The following is a 15259-nucleotide window of genomic DNA, read 5'->3' on the forward strand; positions in this document are numbered from 1 at the left end:
AATTTCTCTCCGTATATTTCAGTTACAGAATTTCTACTTGGTTCCATTGTCCATAAGGTTGAATTTTTAGACAGAAATGAAATTAGCACAAAAATAATGGCAAACAGCAGTAGGCTTAAAGGATAATACAAAATTAATCCCCAACGAGATTTACAATCTTTATTTCATAAAAATTCATCTGAAAGAAAGTCTCAGAAAAGGTCAGTTCCTAACGAACAGAGAGGCAATAGAGATGTATAGAATGGCTCTAATTTAGGATATAAACACAGTGAAAGATTTCATGATGTATTTTTTTTCTGAATAGGTAATATATCTACATTATTCAAAATTCAAAAAGCATAAACGTATATAATGAAAAGCTCCTTATACCTCAGTCCCCATCTCAAAAAGCAACCCATGTTACTAGGTTTTGCATATTCTTCAAGAGATTTTATGCATATTAAAAAAATGTGTACTTTTTACACTCATATATACATATATTCTTTTTACTTTTTTACACAAATAATGAGTTACTAAACACACAACTGTGCACTGTTATTTCCACTTATATCTCAGACTTCCCGTAAGTGTTCATAAAAAGCTTCCTCATTCTTTTCTATGGCTGATTAATACTTCATTCGATGGATACTCCATAATTTATTTAACCAGTTCCCTACTCATGGCCACTTATGTTCTTTCTAATCTTTCAGTGTTATAAACAATGCTATAATAACTTTGTGTCTATGTCATTAAACAGACATGTGAATAAATCTATAGGATAAATTCCTGGAAAGAATGAGTCTATGGGGGCATACATTGTAATTTTGATATACTGACAAATTGCCCTTCAAAGCAACTGTACCAATTTACATTCCCATCAGCAATGTTGTTTCTGTATACCCTTACTAACACAATGAGTTATTAAACTTTTGGATCTTTGCCAACCTAAAAGGTAAAAAATCTAATATTTCAGTGCAGTTATGATTTCCACTTTCCTTATTATGAGTTAAAAAAAAACAAACCAAACCTGTTGCCGTCGAGTCGATTCCAACTCATAGTGACCCTACAGGACAAAGCAGAACTGCCCCATAGGATCTCCAAGGAGAGCCTGGTGGATATGAACTGCCAACCTTTTGGTTAGCAGCCGCAGCTCTTAACCACTACGCCACCAGAGTTAGGTTAAGCTTTTTTTATATGTTAAGAGCCACTTCTCATAGCACCTTATCAGCTTATTGTGTGTACAGAAACAAAAGTGAAAAAAGATATTGCTCTTGATTTTTAAGTTTAAAGGAATCTTCTATATTATTTTTAAATTAAGTAGTTTATGTAAGAACTACGAGTAAAACAACTTATAACTAGATTCAGAAAGACACAGAAGAAAAGGAGAAACACATAAGTTTTTTTCCAGAAGTATAAAGTATGGAAGATACGGTCCTGATTTATAGAGAGAGAAAACAATTATGAACACAGCTTTTTAGGTTTTCTAAATTTATTTAGTAAAATTTAGACAACTACAAAGAAGAAAAAGCCAATTTTTCTACAGTATTGTTTTTAATATGTCAGCGAAATACAGACCAATTCTGAAAATATTCTTAGAAGAGACCAGAGAAACAGGACAAGTTCTGCAAATTTAGATTGTTTAAGTGGGATTTTTTTATTTTATTTTAATAGGTACGTATTTATGTTAATATGTATTAGGAAAAACATAACTGATACATCAAACCAGTAATATAGATATTATTTAGAATGAAGCATAATTTTAAATGTCAATTAAAAAAAGATAGTAACTGTGCCCCCAGAAATATGTGTTATAAGTCAAAACCCCTATACCTGTGGTTATGATCTCATTTGGGAATGGGTTTTCTTTGTTATCTTAATGAAGCAGTATTGGTGCGGGGTGTTCTTAAGTCTATATCTTTTGAGCTACAAAAAGTGTAGATTAGGCAAGGAAGCAGAGACGAGGGAAGATAATTGCCATACCACATGAAGATCGCCTTAGGACATTCTCCCGGAGCTGACAGAGAGAGAAAGCCTTCCCCTACAGCCCACTCCCTGGATTTGGACTTCTAACCTCCTAAACTGTGAGAGAATAAATTTCTGTTTGTTAAAACCACCCACTTGTGGTACTTCTGTTATGGCAGCACTAGATAACTAAGATAGTAACCAAACAATAGTAGAACGGTATTTTCTAATGCGGTAAAAAATCATTACTGTGATACTTGAATGGCCAAAGTCTTAGAAACAATGAATGAAGGGAAAATAGAAGTTCAAGAATAAGTCAGTTTATAACTTAAGGCCTCTAAAGCAAAAGTGAGGGGAAAAAGGAAACTTCCTTAAAATAATTTTATTTTAAATTTGAAAATATTTAGAATGTGAGTTTTCTTGCTATGTTACCAGAGTATGGTTTCGGATGTTCTGATCATGCTACAGATTTGAATTTTCTGTGTATTTTGTACTTTCCTTAAAAAAAGAATCAAAAAGCAGGTTTTTTTCTAAAGTATTTGAGTATCAGGTCAGAGTTCTTTAGAACAGGTCTCACAGGACTTCCCCTTCACTATATACGCTGCAAAGAGATAGTTAGCCCAGCCTTTTAAATTAAAGTGCAGAGGAACCAAAAGCAAGCTACGTGGTTAAAGACCTAAGAAGCTTAAACGAAAACAAATTGGCTGAGTTTGTGTTCCAACTAAATCCAGAGACCTTGTAATCATGCTCCTGAGTGGTCATTCAAATTAGAAACCTCGGGTGGTACTATTATAGATTACACTGTGACAGGACTAACTGGCTATATTAATACCATAAAAACACAACCACTATGAGAAAAAAAATAGCTACAGGCAGACAAATTTACAATGTTTTAACATAAAACCACAATAGAAAACTAAAAAACATAAGGGCTTTTTGGCATAGACTTCCCAATCTTCTGTGCAGTCAAATACAGTAGCCACTGATTTTTAAATTTTACCTAATTTTAATTGAAATAGCTACAGATATAGAACATTTCCATTGTTGCAGAAAGACTATTGCACTGCTCTAGGTCCTACATTAGAACCATGAACAAGTTCACCTGACCCATTTCCAGTCCTCAATGTCTAAAGGCATTGATAGCTCTTGGAGTTGTATACACCAAACTAAATTCTACTGCAGATTTCAGGGTCATAATAGACTTTCTGTTTTATTTTCCCCCAAAGCTCCCTAAGCTAAAGTAAACTAAACAACTAAATAAATAAATAACCTGCCGTTCAGTGATGCAACAGGTATGCCTCAGAGAGTTTCACTATATAAAGAGTGATTTATTGCTTCTCTTGGGGACTGAAGAACCCAGGTGTCCCAAATAAAAGACAATTAAAAACAATTACAATTCATAAAACAGAACACTGTGACTACTAGACAGCTTGGGTCAGAAGAACATAAGCACTTTTCTTTTCAGCAAAACCTCAGCTAACAAACATGAAGACCTTCAAAGGGTAGTCTCTGCTTAGGACATTTTTAAAAATCTAATTACGGTTATTCTGGAAAATTACAATGAAAGAACGAGGTACAATGAAAAAGCAAAACCTTTTATTCAATAACAACTAAATATCTAACCCATTTCTTCTCGCTGTTTTCTGAGAGAGAGAGAAATCTCTTTCAATTTCACTCTTCACTCACTCATTCAGTCACTCTGTTGTTTATTCACTGAATTATTTTCCAGAGGAAGGTGGCAGAGAGATCCAGTTTTTTTAGTTTACTCCCAAGCTTACACAACTCTGGGCCAAGTCAAATGTAGAATTTCTACACTGCTTTGCAACCCCATTTAACACTAACCCAGGGTTTCTCAACAGCAGCACTACTGACATTTGGGGCTAGATAATTCTTTATTGTGGAGGCTGTCCTCCCCACAACGAGAGGGAAGGGGAGGATGTTTAGTGTCATCTCCGGCCTATACCCATTAAATGTCAATAATAGCACCCCCAGTTGTGACAATCAAAAATGTCTCCAAACATTGCCAAATGTCCCATGGGGTAGAGAGCAGGGAGGGGGCAAAATTGCTCCCACTATGGAACCAATGCTCTCACCCAAGAAACATTCTTGGTTATCTCAACCTGAATTTATCCTGTTCAGTTGATACTCTTCCAAATATTTGTATTGAGACTTTCTCTCACAATCCAACTCAGCAACTGGCAAATATTTACAGAATCTATAAGACACAACATCAAGGACTCCAGGAGATAACTAGATAAGATAGATTCTGTCCCTACCCTCACATAGGTTTGGGGGTGGGGGTGGGGTAAGTACATAAAGAATTGTAATAAAAGTCACCCAATAATGAAATGTTTTGAATTCTTTCTAAATTATGAAATTTTTTTTTCTGTGCTACTCTCATCTCACTAAACTGAAAACACCTTGAAGGCAAAGACCATAACCTGTCCTCAAGTACCAATACTTGATTAATTGGCCAATAAAAATAAATTATAGTAAATTTCATCATAACAAGGTGACAATTTCATATACACAGTAAAAACTCCAGAGCTAACTTATACCGACAACTTAATTTCTCTCAGCTGTAAATTTCTCATCTGTAAAATGGAGAAAATGATTGTTGACAGGATTAAATGAGATAATATAAGCAAAACTTTCCCCACACTTTCAGGCACACACTAAGCACTCAATACATGTTGACTATCATTACTATTATTTTATTAGCAACCTCAAGAGGAAGAGTTTTCTCTGGGCTGCAATGACAAACCCCTACTTCACAAAATCAGCCAATGAAAACTCTACGGAGCACAGAGGTCCAATCCCATTGTGCATGGGGTAGCTATGAGTCAGTGACTTAACAGCAGCCAACAATAACAACAAGATGGCATAAAAAGAAATAAACTATCACCGTGCTTTTCCGAGGGCAGGAGGAAGGAAAGTAACCATAAGCATTTCTTCCAATGTCCTAGGAGGACAAAGTAAATGCAGGAATCAGCTATAAGTCAGGAAAAAAATAAAGCACTCAAAGACAAACCCATTATCCTCCAATATATTCCTAGAGTGCTCTTAAGACCTTTATATTTAAAATGCTTGGGAATGTTAGCCAATAAGGGCACAAGGATCTAGAAGGGAAGTAAAAACATGCTTAATTTATAAATACTGATACATGCAAGGGACAGGTGCTTATGAGACTTAAACACTTTAAACCAAAAAAAAAAACCAAACCCACTGCCATCGAATCGATTTCGACTCACAGCAACCCTATAGGACAGAGTATAACTGCCCCATAGGGTTTCTAAGGCTGTAAATCTTTACAGAAATAGACTGTCACATCTTTCTCCCGAAGAGTGCCTAGTGGGTTTGAACCACCAGTCTTTCAGTTAGCAACCTAGCCAATGCACCACCAGGACTCCTTTTACACACTTAAAAAAAAATCCGTTGCCATGAGTCTATTCCGACTCACAGCAACCCTACAGGACAGAGTAGAACCGCCCCATAGGGTTTCCAAGGAGCAGCTGATGGATTCAAACTGCCGACCTTTTGGTTAGCAGCCTAGCTCTTAACCACAGTGTCACCAGGGCATCTTACACACTTTACTGAGTGTTTATTTGCTTAATCTTTCAGAAATTATTCTTAGAATTTCTGTTGCTATATGTTAAATATATGCCACACGCTTTGAACTTAATACAAAGCATAAAGTAGTTTATAAGAAGAAAAAGACAAAAATTGTTAGATGTTTTAAACCAACAGGGAATGTAACGTCATAGGAAAGAGCTGGGTGATTCACAGGGGTGTGTGTGTGTGAGTGCGCGCATGCGTGCGTGCGTGCGTGCGTGCGTGCGTGTGTGTGTGTGTGTGTGTGTGTGTGAGAGAGAGAGAGAGAGAGAGAGCGAGCGAGAGTGGAGCAGCATTAGGAGGTGGGAGACAGTTGGGATAGAAGTAAGAAGAGAAAGTCACAATGTTGGAAGATAAACATCCAGGAACACCTCCAAACTTCCTCTGGCAGAAGAGTCTAGGTGAGCAAAAACTAGACCTTATTATCGTAACAATGGATAACACTAACATGTATCATGAACTAGTTCAAATCCACCCAGCAGTACTACCAGAAGAAAGGCCTGGTGATCGGCTTCCATTAAGATTACAGACAAGAAAGCCCTATGGAGCAGATCTACCCTGTCACATGGGGTTGCTATGAGTCAGAATCTATTTGAAAGCAGCTAACCAAAACAACACAGGCCAGGCACCAAGTGCCTCATACATAATGGCTCATGTAATCCTCCCAACAATCTTATGAAGCATGTACTATTAGCATCCACATTTTACAGATGAGAAAACTGAATCACAGAAAAGTTAAATGACTTGCCCAAGGTCACTTAGCAAACTGAGGACTCAGAATCCAACCCAGATACTGTGGGCCCACAAAAATTCCTAAATCGCTATACTTTATGGTGTCCATTTTAATTTTAGACCTGAAAAATTAACTTATATTTGATAACCAAAAGGTCAGCAGTTCAAATCCACCAGCTGCTCCTTGGGAACCCTATGGGGCAGTTCTACTCTGTCCTGTAGGGTCGCTATGAGCAGAATCGGCTCGACAGCAACGGGTTTGGTTTGGTTTTGGTACCTAATGAGAGAAGCCCTGGCGGTGCAATGGTTAAGCGCTGGGCCGCTAACCAAAAAAACCTGGCGATCTGCTCCGGTAAAGATTACCAAAAACCAAACCCGTTGCCATGGAGTCAATTCCAACTCATAGCGACCCTACGGGACGGGGCAGAACTGCCCCATAGGTTTTCCAAGGCTACAATCTTTACAGAAGCTGATTGTCACTCTTTCACCCACAGAGCGGTTGCTGGATTCCAACCACCCACAGCAGAGCGCTTAAACCGCTGCGCCACCAGGTCTCGTCAGGTAAAGATCACCTATGGAAATCCTATGGGGCGGTTCTACTCTGTCCTATACGGTCGCTATGAGACGGAATCGACTGGATAGCACCCAACAACAACCACCTAATGAGATCTCGGCATCCTTCTGCATTTCAAAAAAGACATCCCTTTAATTTCATTCTGTGTGGTGACCTAAAAGGCCTGAAAAGTAAGTGTGGCAGATGGAGCCTTTACTATTTGGACACTGAAGTCATTCACATGGAGTATCTTGTGTGGGTAAAAATGGTAACTGTCTTGAACAAGAAAAGGAGTAGGGTCCTGGAGAACTAGGCAGGTCGCAGAAGTTCCTATTTTTAGCCTCTACTTCCTGCCTTTGCTCTAGCTACTACGTTCACTCAAATGACCCTACCTATTCTATCTCTGCTTTCATCTCTCACTCAAAGAGATGGACAGGACCCAGGCGAGGCGAGGGGCTCCTACGTGCAGGGAGGCTAGAGAGAAAGGAATTCTGGACTGAGGAAGGTGAGGCTACCGACCCGGATGGGACAGAGACCTGCACGGAGAGGCGGGGGCAGGGGCAGTGGTGGGAATAGGGGTGGGGAACCAGAAGCAAGGGGCAGCGAGGCCAGTGGGGTTCAGTTCAGCGGCCAAGGTGTGATAGCAGTACCGCGATGGGATCCGAACCGGGGCTGCGACTGAAGAGGAGCCAGGGGTACAGCAGCCCTTTCGCTGCCATCTGGGCTAATCTGAGAAAGGAAGCGGGACAGGAACCAAGCCATTTCCAAACAGAAGTAGAAAATAACCTCCAGCGAAGCCTAGGGCCCAGGTGCTGGCAGCCGCGGAGGCAAGGAGTCGCGCCCCAGGGCAAATGGGGCTCCGGCAGGAGCGAAGACAGGGGCTTGGCGCACGAAGGGGCTGCCGAGGCGCGTCGGCTCCGCCGGGAAGCCGGGGCAGAGCTCTGCCGAGACTCGCGCAGAGGTGACGGGCCCTGAGGCCGGGCGGCACCCACCCGCTGGCGCCCCGGCCTTGCGTACCTGAAGCGGCCGCCTGGCTCCCCTCCAATCCCGGGCCGTCCTGGATGCCGCCGGCCGACCCTTGAGGGGCTGCGGGGCTCCACAAGTCCTTCCCCTCAGCCGCCTGCGGGTCCGACATCTGTAGCCCGCGCCCGAAGCGTTTTTGCGGCCAGCCGCGAGTAGCTCCGGAAAAAGCCGAAAGCAAACGAGCGCGGCCGCCGCGCGCTACCGAAAAGAGCCGAGCGAAGCCCGCTGGCCGGAAAAGAGGCCGCGGCTGCCGAGCGCAAAGCGCGCCAGCCCTGGAGCGATCGCAGGAGCTCTAGTCAACGGAGACAGCGACGCGTACGTGAGGATGCTTATTACGTGCTTTCGATGGCAGATTTTTAAAGTCCAGGCTTAAAAGAACAAACAAAACCTGGGGAAGATTCAGGAAGACACTTCCGGAAGCCGTGGTATCCATAGAGACGCTGTCGGAAGTTGGGGTTGCTAGGAGGCGTGGGCGCATCCGCTGAACTGCGTAATGGCTGAGGTCCCAGAAGATTACGATTCCGGATCCGATGAAGATGAGGACCCGAGTTCCGAGAGACCTGAACTGCCTGAATTTCTTAAAATAGCTGAAGTTACCGAACCAGACACCATTGCAGAGGCAGGCCCGGAGCTATCCGTAGAGACTGACCAAGAGCCACAGCCAGACACCTCCTCAGAGACTGAGGAAGATGACTTCGAAGAGGGGCCGCCAGATAATGCTGTACAGCTGACACCAGCCAGGACGCCCGAGGAAGAAATTTCCAAGGAGTCAGATGTAGACCTATCTAGTGAGACTAAGCCAGGGATTCCCCAAGAGACACCGGGAGAGATGGGAGGAGAGCTCTTCAGAGATTTGGAAGTCCCTATGGATGAAAAGCTTGAGGAACCAGACCTCGAGTCACAGGAGGAAACCATACCAGATGTTACAGAGGATGTACTCATGGAGTCAGTTAAGGAAACAGATCTAGAGCTACCAAAGGAAGCCAACCCTGAGATTCTAGGGGCCACACTCAGTGAGACAAGATTAGGGTTACTAGAGGAGCCCAAACCAGAGGTCCCAGAGGAATCACTTAGAGAGCAACATGAAGAGATAGCTGTAGAGCCTCCAGAGCAGACAGAACCAGAATTTCGAAATGATACTCCGAGGAAATCAGTTGAAGAAACAAATTTACAGTCACCAAAGATGACTAAGCCAGAGATTCCAGAGAAACCACGGAGAAAGTCAACTGAGGAGCAAGGGACAGAGCCACCTGAGCAGACTGCACCAGAGTTTCCAGAGCTGAAGCCAAGAAAGTCTACTGAAGCAGGTCTAGAGCATCCAGAAGAGACTAAACCAGAGGTTCCAGAGGAAACCCGAAGAAAGTCAACTGAGGAGCAAGGGACAGAGCCACCTGAGCAGACTACACCAGAGTTTCCGAAGCAGAAACCAAGAAAGTCTACTGAAGATACACGAAGAAACTCAACTAAGGAGAGAGTCCCAGAGCCGCTAGAGGAGATCAAATCAGATTTTCCTGAGAAAAAATCAAGAAAACCAATTGATGGAATAGATCTAGGGCCACTAGAAAAGACCAAACTAGAAGTTTCAGAGGAGACAAGAGAAAAGTCAAATAAGGAAAAAATTCCAGTACCACCAAAGGAGAGTGATCTAGTGCTACCACAAGAGATCAAAGAAGAGTTTCCAGAGGAGACACAAAGAAAGTCAACTGGGGAGAAAGGTCTAGGATTACCAGATGAAGCCAAGCCACTATTTAGAAGAGAGACACATGTAGACTCTTCTAAGGATGATGGATTAGAACCAATCAAGTTTCAGTATTCTGGAGAAGCCAGTGAGCTAGAGCACCCCAAATATCAAACAAGAAAGTTATCAAAAAAAGAAACTAAAGATTCTCTTTTAGAGTTTTACAGAGAAAGTGATGCAGGATTAACAGAAACAGATGAGGAGTATTCTAAAGAAACACTTAAGCTAAGTGATACCATTAAAGAAAATGAAAGTGCACAATCCTTAGAGTCTCAAAGGGACTTAGAAAAGTCCTTTAGTGAAAATAAAGTAGTAGATTTATCTGAAGAGATGAAGGAACTGGTACCTGAAGATAAAGAAACCCAGCCAGAAAAAAAGATGAAGCTACAATTTGAGTATCTTAAATGGAGCCCAAAGGACGTTGCAGAGTGGATTAGCCAGCTAGGCTTCCCTCAATACAAGGTATACAAAAATAACATTTTTTGAAATCACATGCTTTCAACCTCTTCTACGTAATCATCTAGCCTTCCTGAGCTCTTGCCTCTTCTTCACTAGGAGTGTAGAAAAGTCCTAGAAGTAATTTGGATTTTAATTTTGGCCTTGCCACCAATGCTTATATTTTGGGAAGAGAGGATGGCATCATGTTTGGTTTTTTTCCCTCTTCAGCTCAGTGATCAAACTTTTCTCTGCAATCCTCAAAGACCAAGAAACTTATGTAGGCTTCTTTTCATAGAAAACTGGATTCTTGATAGATTTTTTTTCAAGGTAGGCTTTTTGGTATTGTCAAGTTGGTTTAGTGGCAGCTCCCTTACCTTGAACTTGTACTATTTATAGTGTCTGCCTCAAATATGTCGTATGTATCATGGGTACCTAAGAGTACTAACTTAATTAGCCAATTAACCAAAAACAGTTCTATTTAAAAGATGGAGTAGTCTCTTATTTTACTGATGCCAACTCTTGTTTTTAGGTACCATAAAACAACACAAGAATTGAAATATTTTATACCTTCCCCACTTAAAAATGTAATTGAAGCATGAAGAAGCATTAACTGTAGCATGTCAAAAAAGTTTACATGAACCTCCATGTATGTAATATGGAAAAGACCACTTATTACAGATTGGTATATCCAACTCTACTCTCACATAGCTACCAAGTACTGCCAGATAAATATCTTATTCTTTTTATGTTCATAGATGATACAACTGTGTTTATGAACTCTAATTTATACTTACATATAGTGTACTGAATTTTCTAAATACAATTAAGGAACTGAATTAGCAGTATGAAATTTAATCAGGAGCTTAGATGGGAAAAATGTATTATTAGGGTGGAAAATACAATTAAAATTTTTTCTTAGTATAGAACTGGAGACAAACATGATTTCTTTCTTCTCTTTCTTTTTCTCCCCCTGCTACTTGCAGTACATGTTTCGAGTGATGTTCTTGTTGTACTGACAGGGGTGTTTTACCACAAACTTCATCAGTGGCCGGAAACTTATCCATGTAAACTGCTCAAACCTCCCTCAGATGGGGATAACAAATTTTGAGGACATGAAGGTGAGTTATACACAGTGTCCCTATAGAGCAGTGTAACAATACTACCATCTGTCTCAAACCTACCTCCTTCTCTTCCAACCAGTCCCCGTTTCTGTCAGTGGTGTCGTCATACTCCCACTCCCTCAGAATCAAAGGATCCTCTCCTTTGATCCCCACAAATATACCGAAAATTATCAGTTCCTTCTGTAGTGATTATATCATCTGATTTTGTCCAATCCCATTTGTCCAGATTATTATCCCCTATTATGGATTGAATTGTGTCCCCCAAAAATTTGTGACAACTTGGCTAGGCTATGATTCCCAGTATTGTGTGGTCTCTATCATTTTATGATCTGATGTGATTATCCTATGTGTTGTAAATCCTAACTTCTATGATGTTAATAAACCAAACCTGTTGCCGCCGAATAAATTCCAACTCATAGTGACCCTATAGGACAGAGCAGCTCTCAGCTGCTAACCAAAAGGTTGGCAGTTCCAATCCACCGGCCGCTCCTTGTAAACCCTATGGGGCAGTTCTTTTCTGTCCTGTAGGGTCACTTTGAGTTGGAATCAACTCAGTGGCAACGGGTATGACGTGAATGAGGCAGGACTCAATCTACAGGATTAGGTTGTTTCTTTTGAGATATAAAAGAGAGAATAGAGCAGAGAGGAGAGGGAACTCATACCACCAACAAAGAAGTGCCAGGAGTGGACTGCGTCCTTTGGACCCCGGGTCCCTGCGCTGAGAAGCTCCTAGATCAAGGGAAAATTGATGACAAGGACCTTCCCCCATAACCGACAGAGAAATCCTTCCCTGGGAGGTGGTGCCCTGAATTCAGACTTCTAACCTCCTGAACTGTGAGAGAATAAATTTCTGTTTGTTAAAGGCATCCACTTGTGATATTTCTGTTATAGTGGCACTAGATAACTAAGACACCCCCTCATACCTGGAACACTCCTGTTTTAGGCTTTTACCATGGACCCTTTGGATTCAACGCCTTTGCTTTTTGTTTCTCACCTTCCAACTATGTATATCATTCTTCTACTCAGAAACTTTCACTGGATCCCCTCTGCTTACAAGATAGTCTCAACTCCTTAGTTTAGGATTCAAGGCTCACCACAAGTTTTTCCCAACCAGCATTCACTCCCCTATAACACCTCTCTGTGAATCTTCTGCTTCAGCCTAACAGGTCTAATTCACACTTTCACAAACATGTCTTGTGCATCCTTCCTTCTGCATCTTTGTTCAGATCCACTTTCTCTTATATTACTAATATAAATCTTAATCATCTTTGAGGACCCAGGTCAATTCTCATCTCTCCCATAAAGTCTTTCCTAACCTTCCCTGCCCACAGTAATCTCTCCTCCCAAGCTCACATGTTTTGTCTCCAGCACTCATTTGGCACTTACATAACACCATATATATTTTACCTGCTTTGCGGCCTATTGTTGTTGTTGTTAGGTGCTGTCAAGTTGGTTCTGACTCATAGCGACCCTATGTACAACAGAATGAAACACTGCCCAGTCCTGTGCCATCTTCACAATCATTGTTATGCTTGAGCCCACTGATGCAGCCACCGGGTCAATCCATCTCATTGAGGGTCTTCATCTTTTTTGCTGACCCAAGCGAATGTCCTTCTCCAGAGAATGGTCCCTCCTGATCACATGTCCAAAGTATGTGAGATGAAGTCTCGCCATCCTTGCTTCTAAGGAACATTCCAGCTGTACTTCTTCCAAGATAGATTTGTTTGTTCTTCTGGCAATCCATGGTATATTCAATATTCTTCACCAACGTCACAATTCAAAGACATCAGTTCTTCTTCGGGCTTCCTTATTCATTGTCCAGCTTTCACACCCCTATGAGGAGATTGAAAACACCATGGCTTGGGTCAGGTGCACATTAGTCCTTAAAGTGACATCTTTGCTTTTTAACACTTTAAAGAGGTCTTTTGCAGCAGATTTACCCAATGCAATGCATCTTTTGATTTCTTGACTACTGCTTCCATGGCGGTTGATTGTGGATTCAAGTAAAATTGAAATCCTTGACAACTTCAGTCTTTTCTCTGTTTATCCTGATGTTGCTTATTGGTCTAGTTTTGAGGATTTTTGTTTTCTTTATGTTGAGGTGTATCCATACTGAAGCCTGTGGTCTTTGATCTTCATCAGTAAGTACTTCAAGTCCTCTTCACTTTCAGCAAGAAAGGTTGTGTCATTTGCATAATGCAAGTTATTAATGAGTCTTCCTTCAGTCCTGATGCCAGGTTCTTTTTCATACAGTCTAGCTTCTGAGATTATTTGTTTAGCATACGGATTGAATAGGTGTGGTGAAAGAATACAACACTGACGCACACCCTTCTTAACTGTAAACCACTCAATATCCCCTTGTTCTGTTCGAACAGCTGCCTCTTGATCTATGTACAGGTTCCTCATGAGCACAATTAAGTGTTCTGGAATTCCTGTTCTTTGCAGTGTTATCTGTAATTTGTCATGATCCACACAATCGAATGCCTTTGCATAGGTAATAAAACACAGGTAAATATCTTTCTGGTATTCTCTGCTTTTAGCCAGGATCTATCTGATATTAGCAATGATATCCCTCGTTCCACATCCTCTTCTGAATCTAGCTTGAATTTCTGGCAGTTCCCTGCTGATGTACTGCTGCAACTGCTTTTGAATTATCTTTAGCAAAATTTTACTTGCATGTGATGTTAATGATATTGTTCAATAATTTCTACATTCGGTTGAATCACCTTTCTTTGGAATGAGTACAAATATGGATCACTTCCAGTCGGTTGGCCAGGTAGCTCTCTTCTGAATTTCTTGGCATAGATGAGTGAGCACCTCCAGCACTGCATCTGTGTGTTGAAACATCTCAGTTGGTATTCCATCAATTCCTAAAGACTTGTTTTTCACTGATGCCTTCAGTGCAGCTTGGACCTCTTTCTTCCGTACCATTGGTTCTTGATCATATGCTACTTCCTGAAATAACTGAACATCGACCAATTCTGTTTGTTACAGTGACTGTGCGTATTCCTTCCATCTTCTTTTGATGCTTCCTACATCATTTAACATTTTCCCCTTAGAATCCTTCAGTATTACAACTCAAGGCTTGAATTTTTTTCTTCAGTTCTTTTAGCTTGAGAAATGCTGAGCATGTTTTTCACTTTTGGTTTTCTATCTCTAGGTCTTTGCACATTTCATTATAATACTTTACTTTGTGAATACTTTACTTTGCTGCCTAGCTTTGAAATAAGTGACATTAACCTCTCCAGGCCTCAGTTTCCTAAGCTCTCTCTAGCATCAACAGTCCGTGATTATGCTTCTTGGCATAACAGTACCCTCCATTTGTAGTGTTTTACACTTTACAAAGCTTCACAGATGTAATCTTGTTTGTAACCTTTCCTTTAGCAGCACTACCCAACACACCTGTGGATTCACTAAGTACACCCATGCCTATAAATGCTCTACCTCTGTGGATCCAAAAGTTGGATAGTCTTCAGAATTAGATGAGTTGTTTTTTTTTTTTAATTTTATTGTGCTTTAGGTGAAAATTTACAGCACAAATTAGTTTCTCATTCAAAAATTTATACAGATTGTTTTGTGACATTGGTTTCCATCTTTTTGCTTCTGTGAATGATACTGCAATGAATATGGGTGTGTATGTGTCTATTTGTGTGACAGCCCTTATACTCCTAGTAGTGGGATTGCTGGATAGTATAGTATTTCTATTTCTAGCTTTTTAAGGAGGCCATATATCATTTTCCATAGTGGCTGTACAATTTTACATTCCCACCAGCAGTGCATAATAGTCCCAATCTCCACGCAGCCTCTCCAGTGTTTGTTATTTTCTGTTTTTTTTATTAGTGCCAGTAATGTCGGGGTGAGATGGTATCTCATTGTAGTTTTGATTTGCATTTCTCTAATGGCTAGTATGGATCATAACAAATTATGGATAACATTGCAAAGAATGGGAATTCCAGAACACTTAATTGTGATCATGAGGAACTTCTATGTGGACCAAGGGGCAGTCGTTCAGACAGAACAAGGGGATACTTAGTGGTTTAAAGTCAGGAAGGTATGTGTCAAGGTTGTATCCTTTCACCATACCTATTCAGTCTATATGCT

General features: G+C 40.9%; 2 protein-coding genes across 5 annotated transcripts in view; one reads left to right on the forward strand and one right to left on the reverse strand.

Annotated features, from left to right (window-relative positions):
* TMED8 (transmembrane p24 trafficking protein family member 8) overlaps positions 1-8067 on the reverse strand; it is a 34605-nt gene extending 26538 nt beyond the window's left edge. Inside the window, exon 1 of one of the 3 annotated variants that reach the window (XM_004371075.2) lies at positions 7856-8067. In XM_004371075.2, coding sequence (XP_004371132.1) covers positions 7856-7973 — 118 coding nt within the window. In that variant the 5' untranslated portion in view covers positions 7974-8067. Of the gene's footprint in view, positions 1-4846; positions 4900-7855 lie in introns of those variants that run through there. The other 2 variants (XM_023726405.1, XM_023726407.1) reach the window with 2 other exon arrangements.
* A 287-nt stretch (positions 8068-8354) lies between these two features.
* SAMD15 (sterile alpha motif domain containing 15) overlaps positions 8355-15259 on the forward strand; it is a 20087-nt gene continuing 13182 nt past the window's right edge. The window contains exons 1-2 of one of the 2 annotated variants that reach the window (XM_004371076.2): positions 8355-10061; positions 11057-11155. In XM_004371076.2, the coding sequence (XP_004371133.1) occupies positions 8355-10061; positions 11057-11155 (1806 nt within the window). Of the gene's footprint in view, positions 10062-11020; positions 11156-15259 lie in introns of both variants that reach the window. The other variant, XM_023726404.1, reaches the window with a different exon arrangement.

The sequence above is a fragment of the Trichechus manatus genome, unplaced genomic scaffold, assembly GCF_000243295.1.
Source record: "Trichechus manatus latirostris isolate Lorelei unplaced genomic scaffold, TriManLat1.0 scaffold00010, whole genome shotgun sequence".
Lineage (NCBI taxonomy): Eukaryota > Metazoa > Chordata > Mammalia > Sirenia > Trichechidae > Trichechus > Trichechus manatus.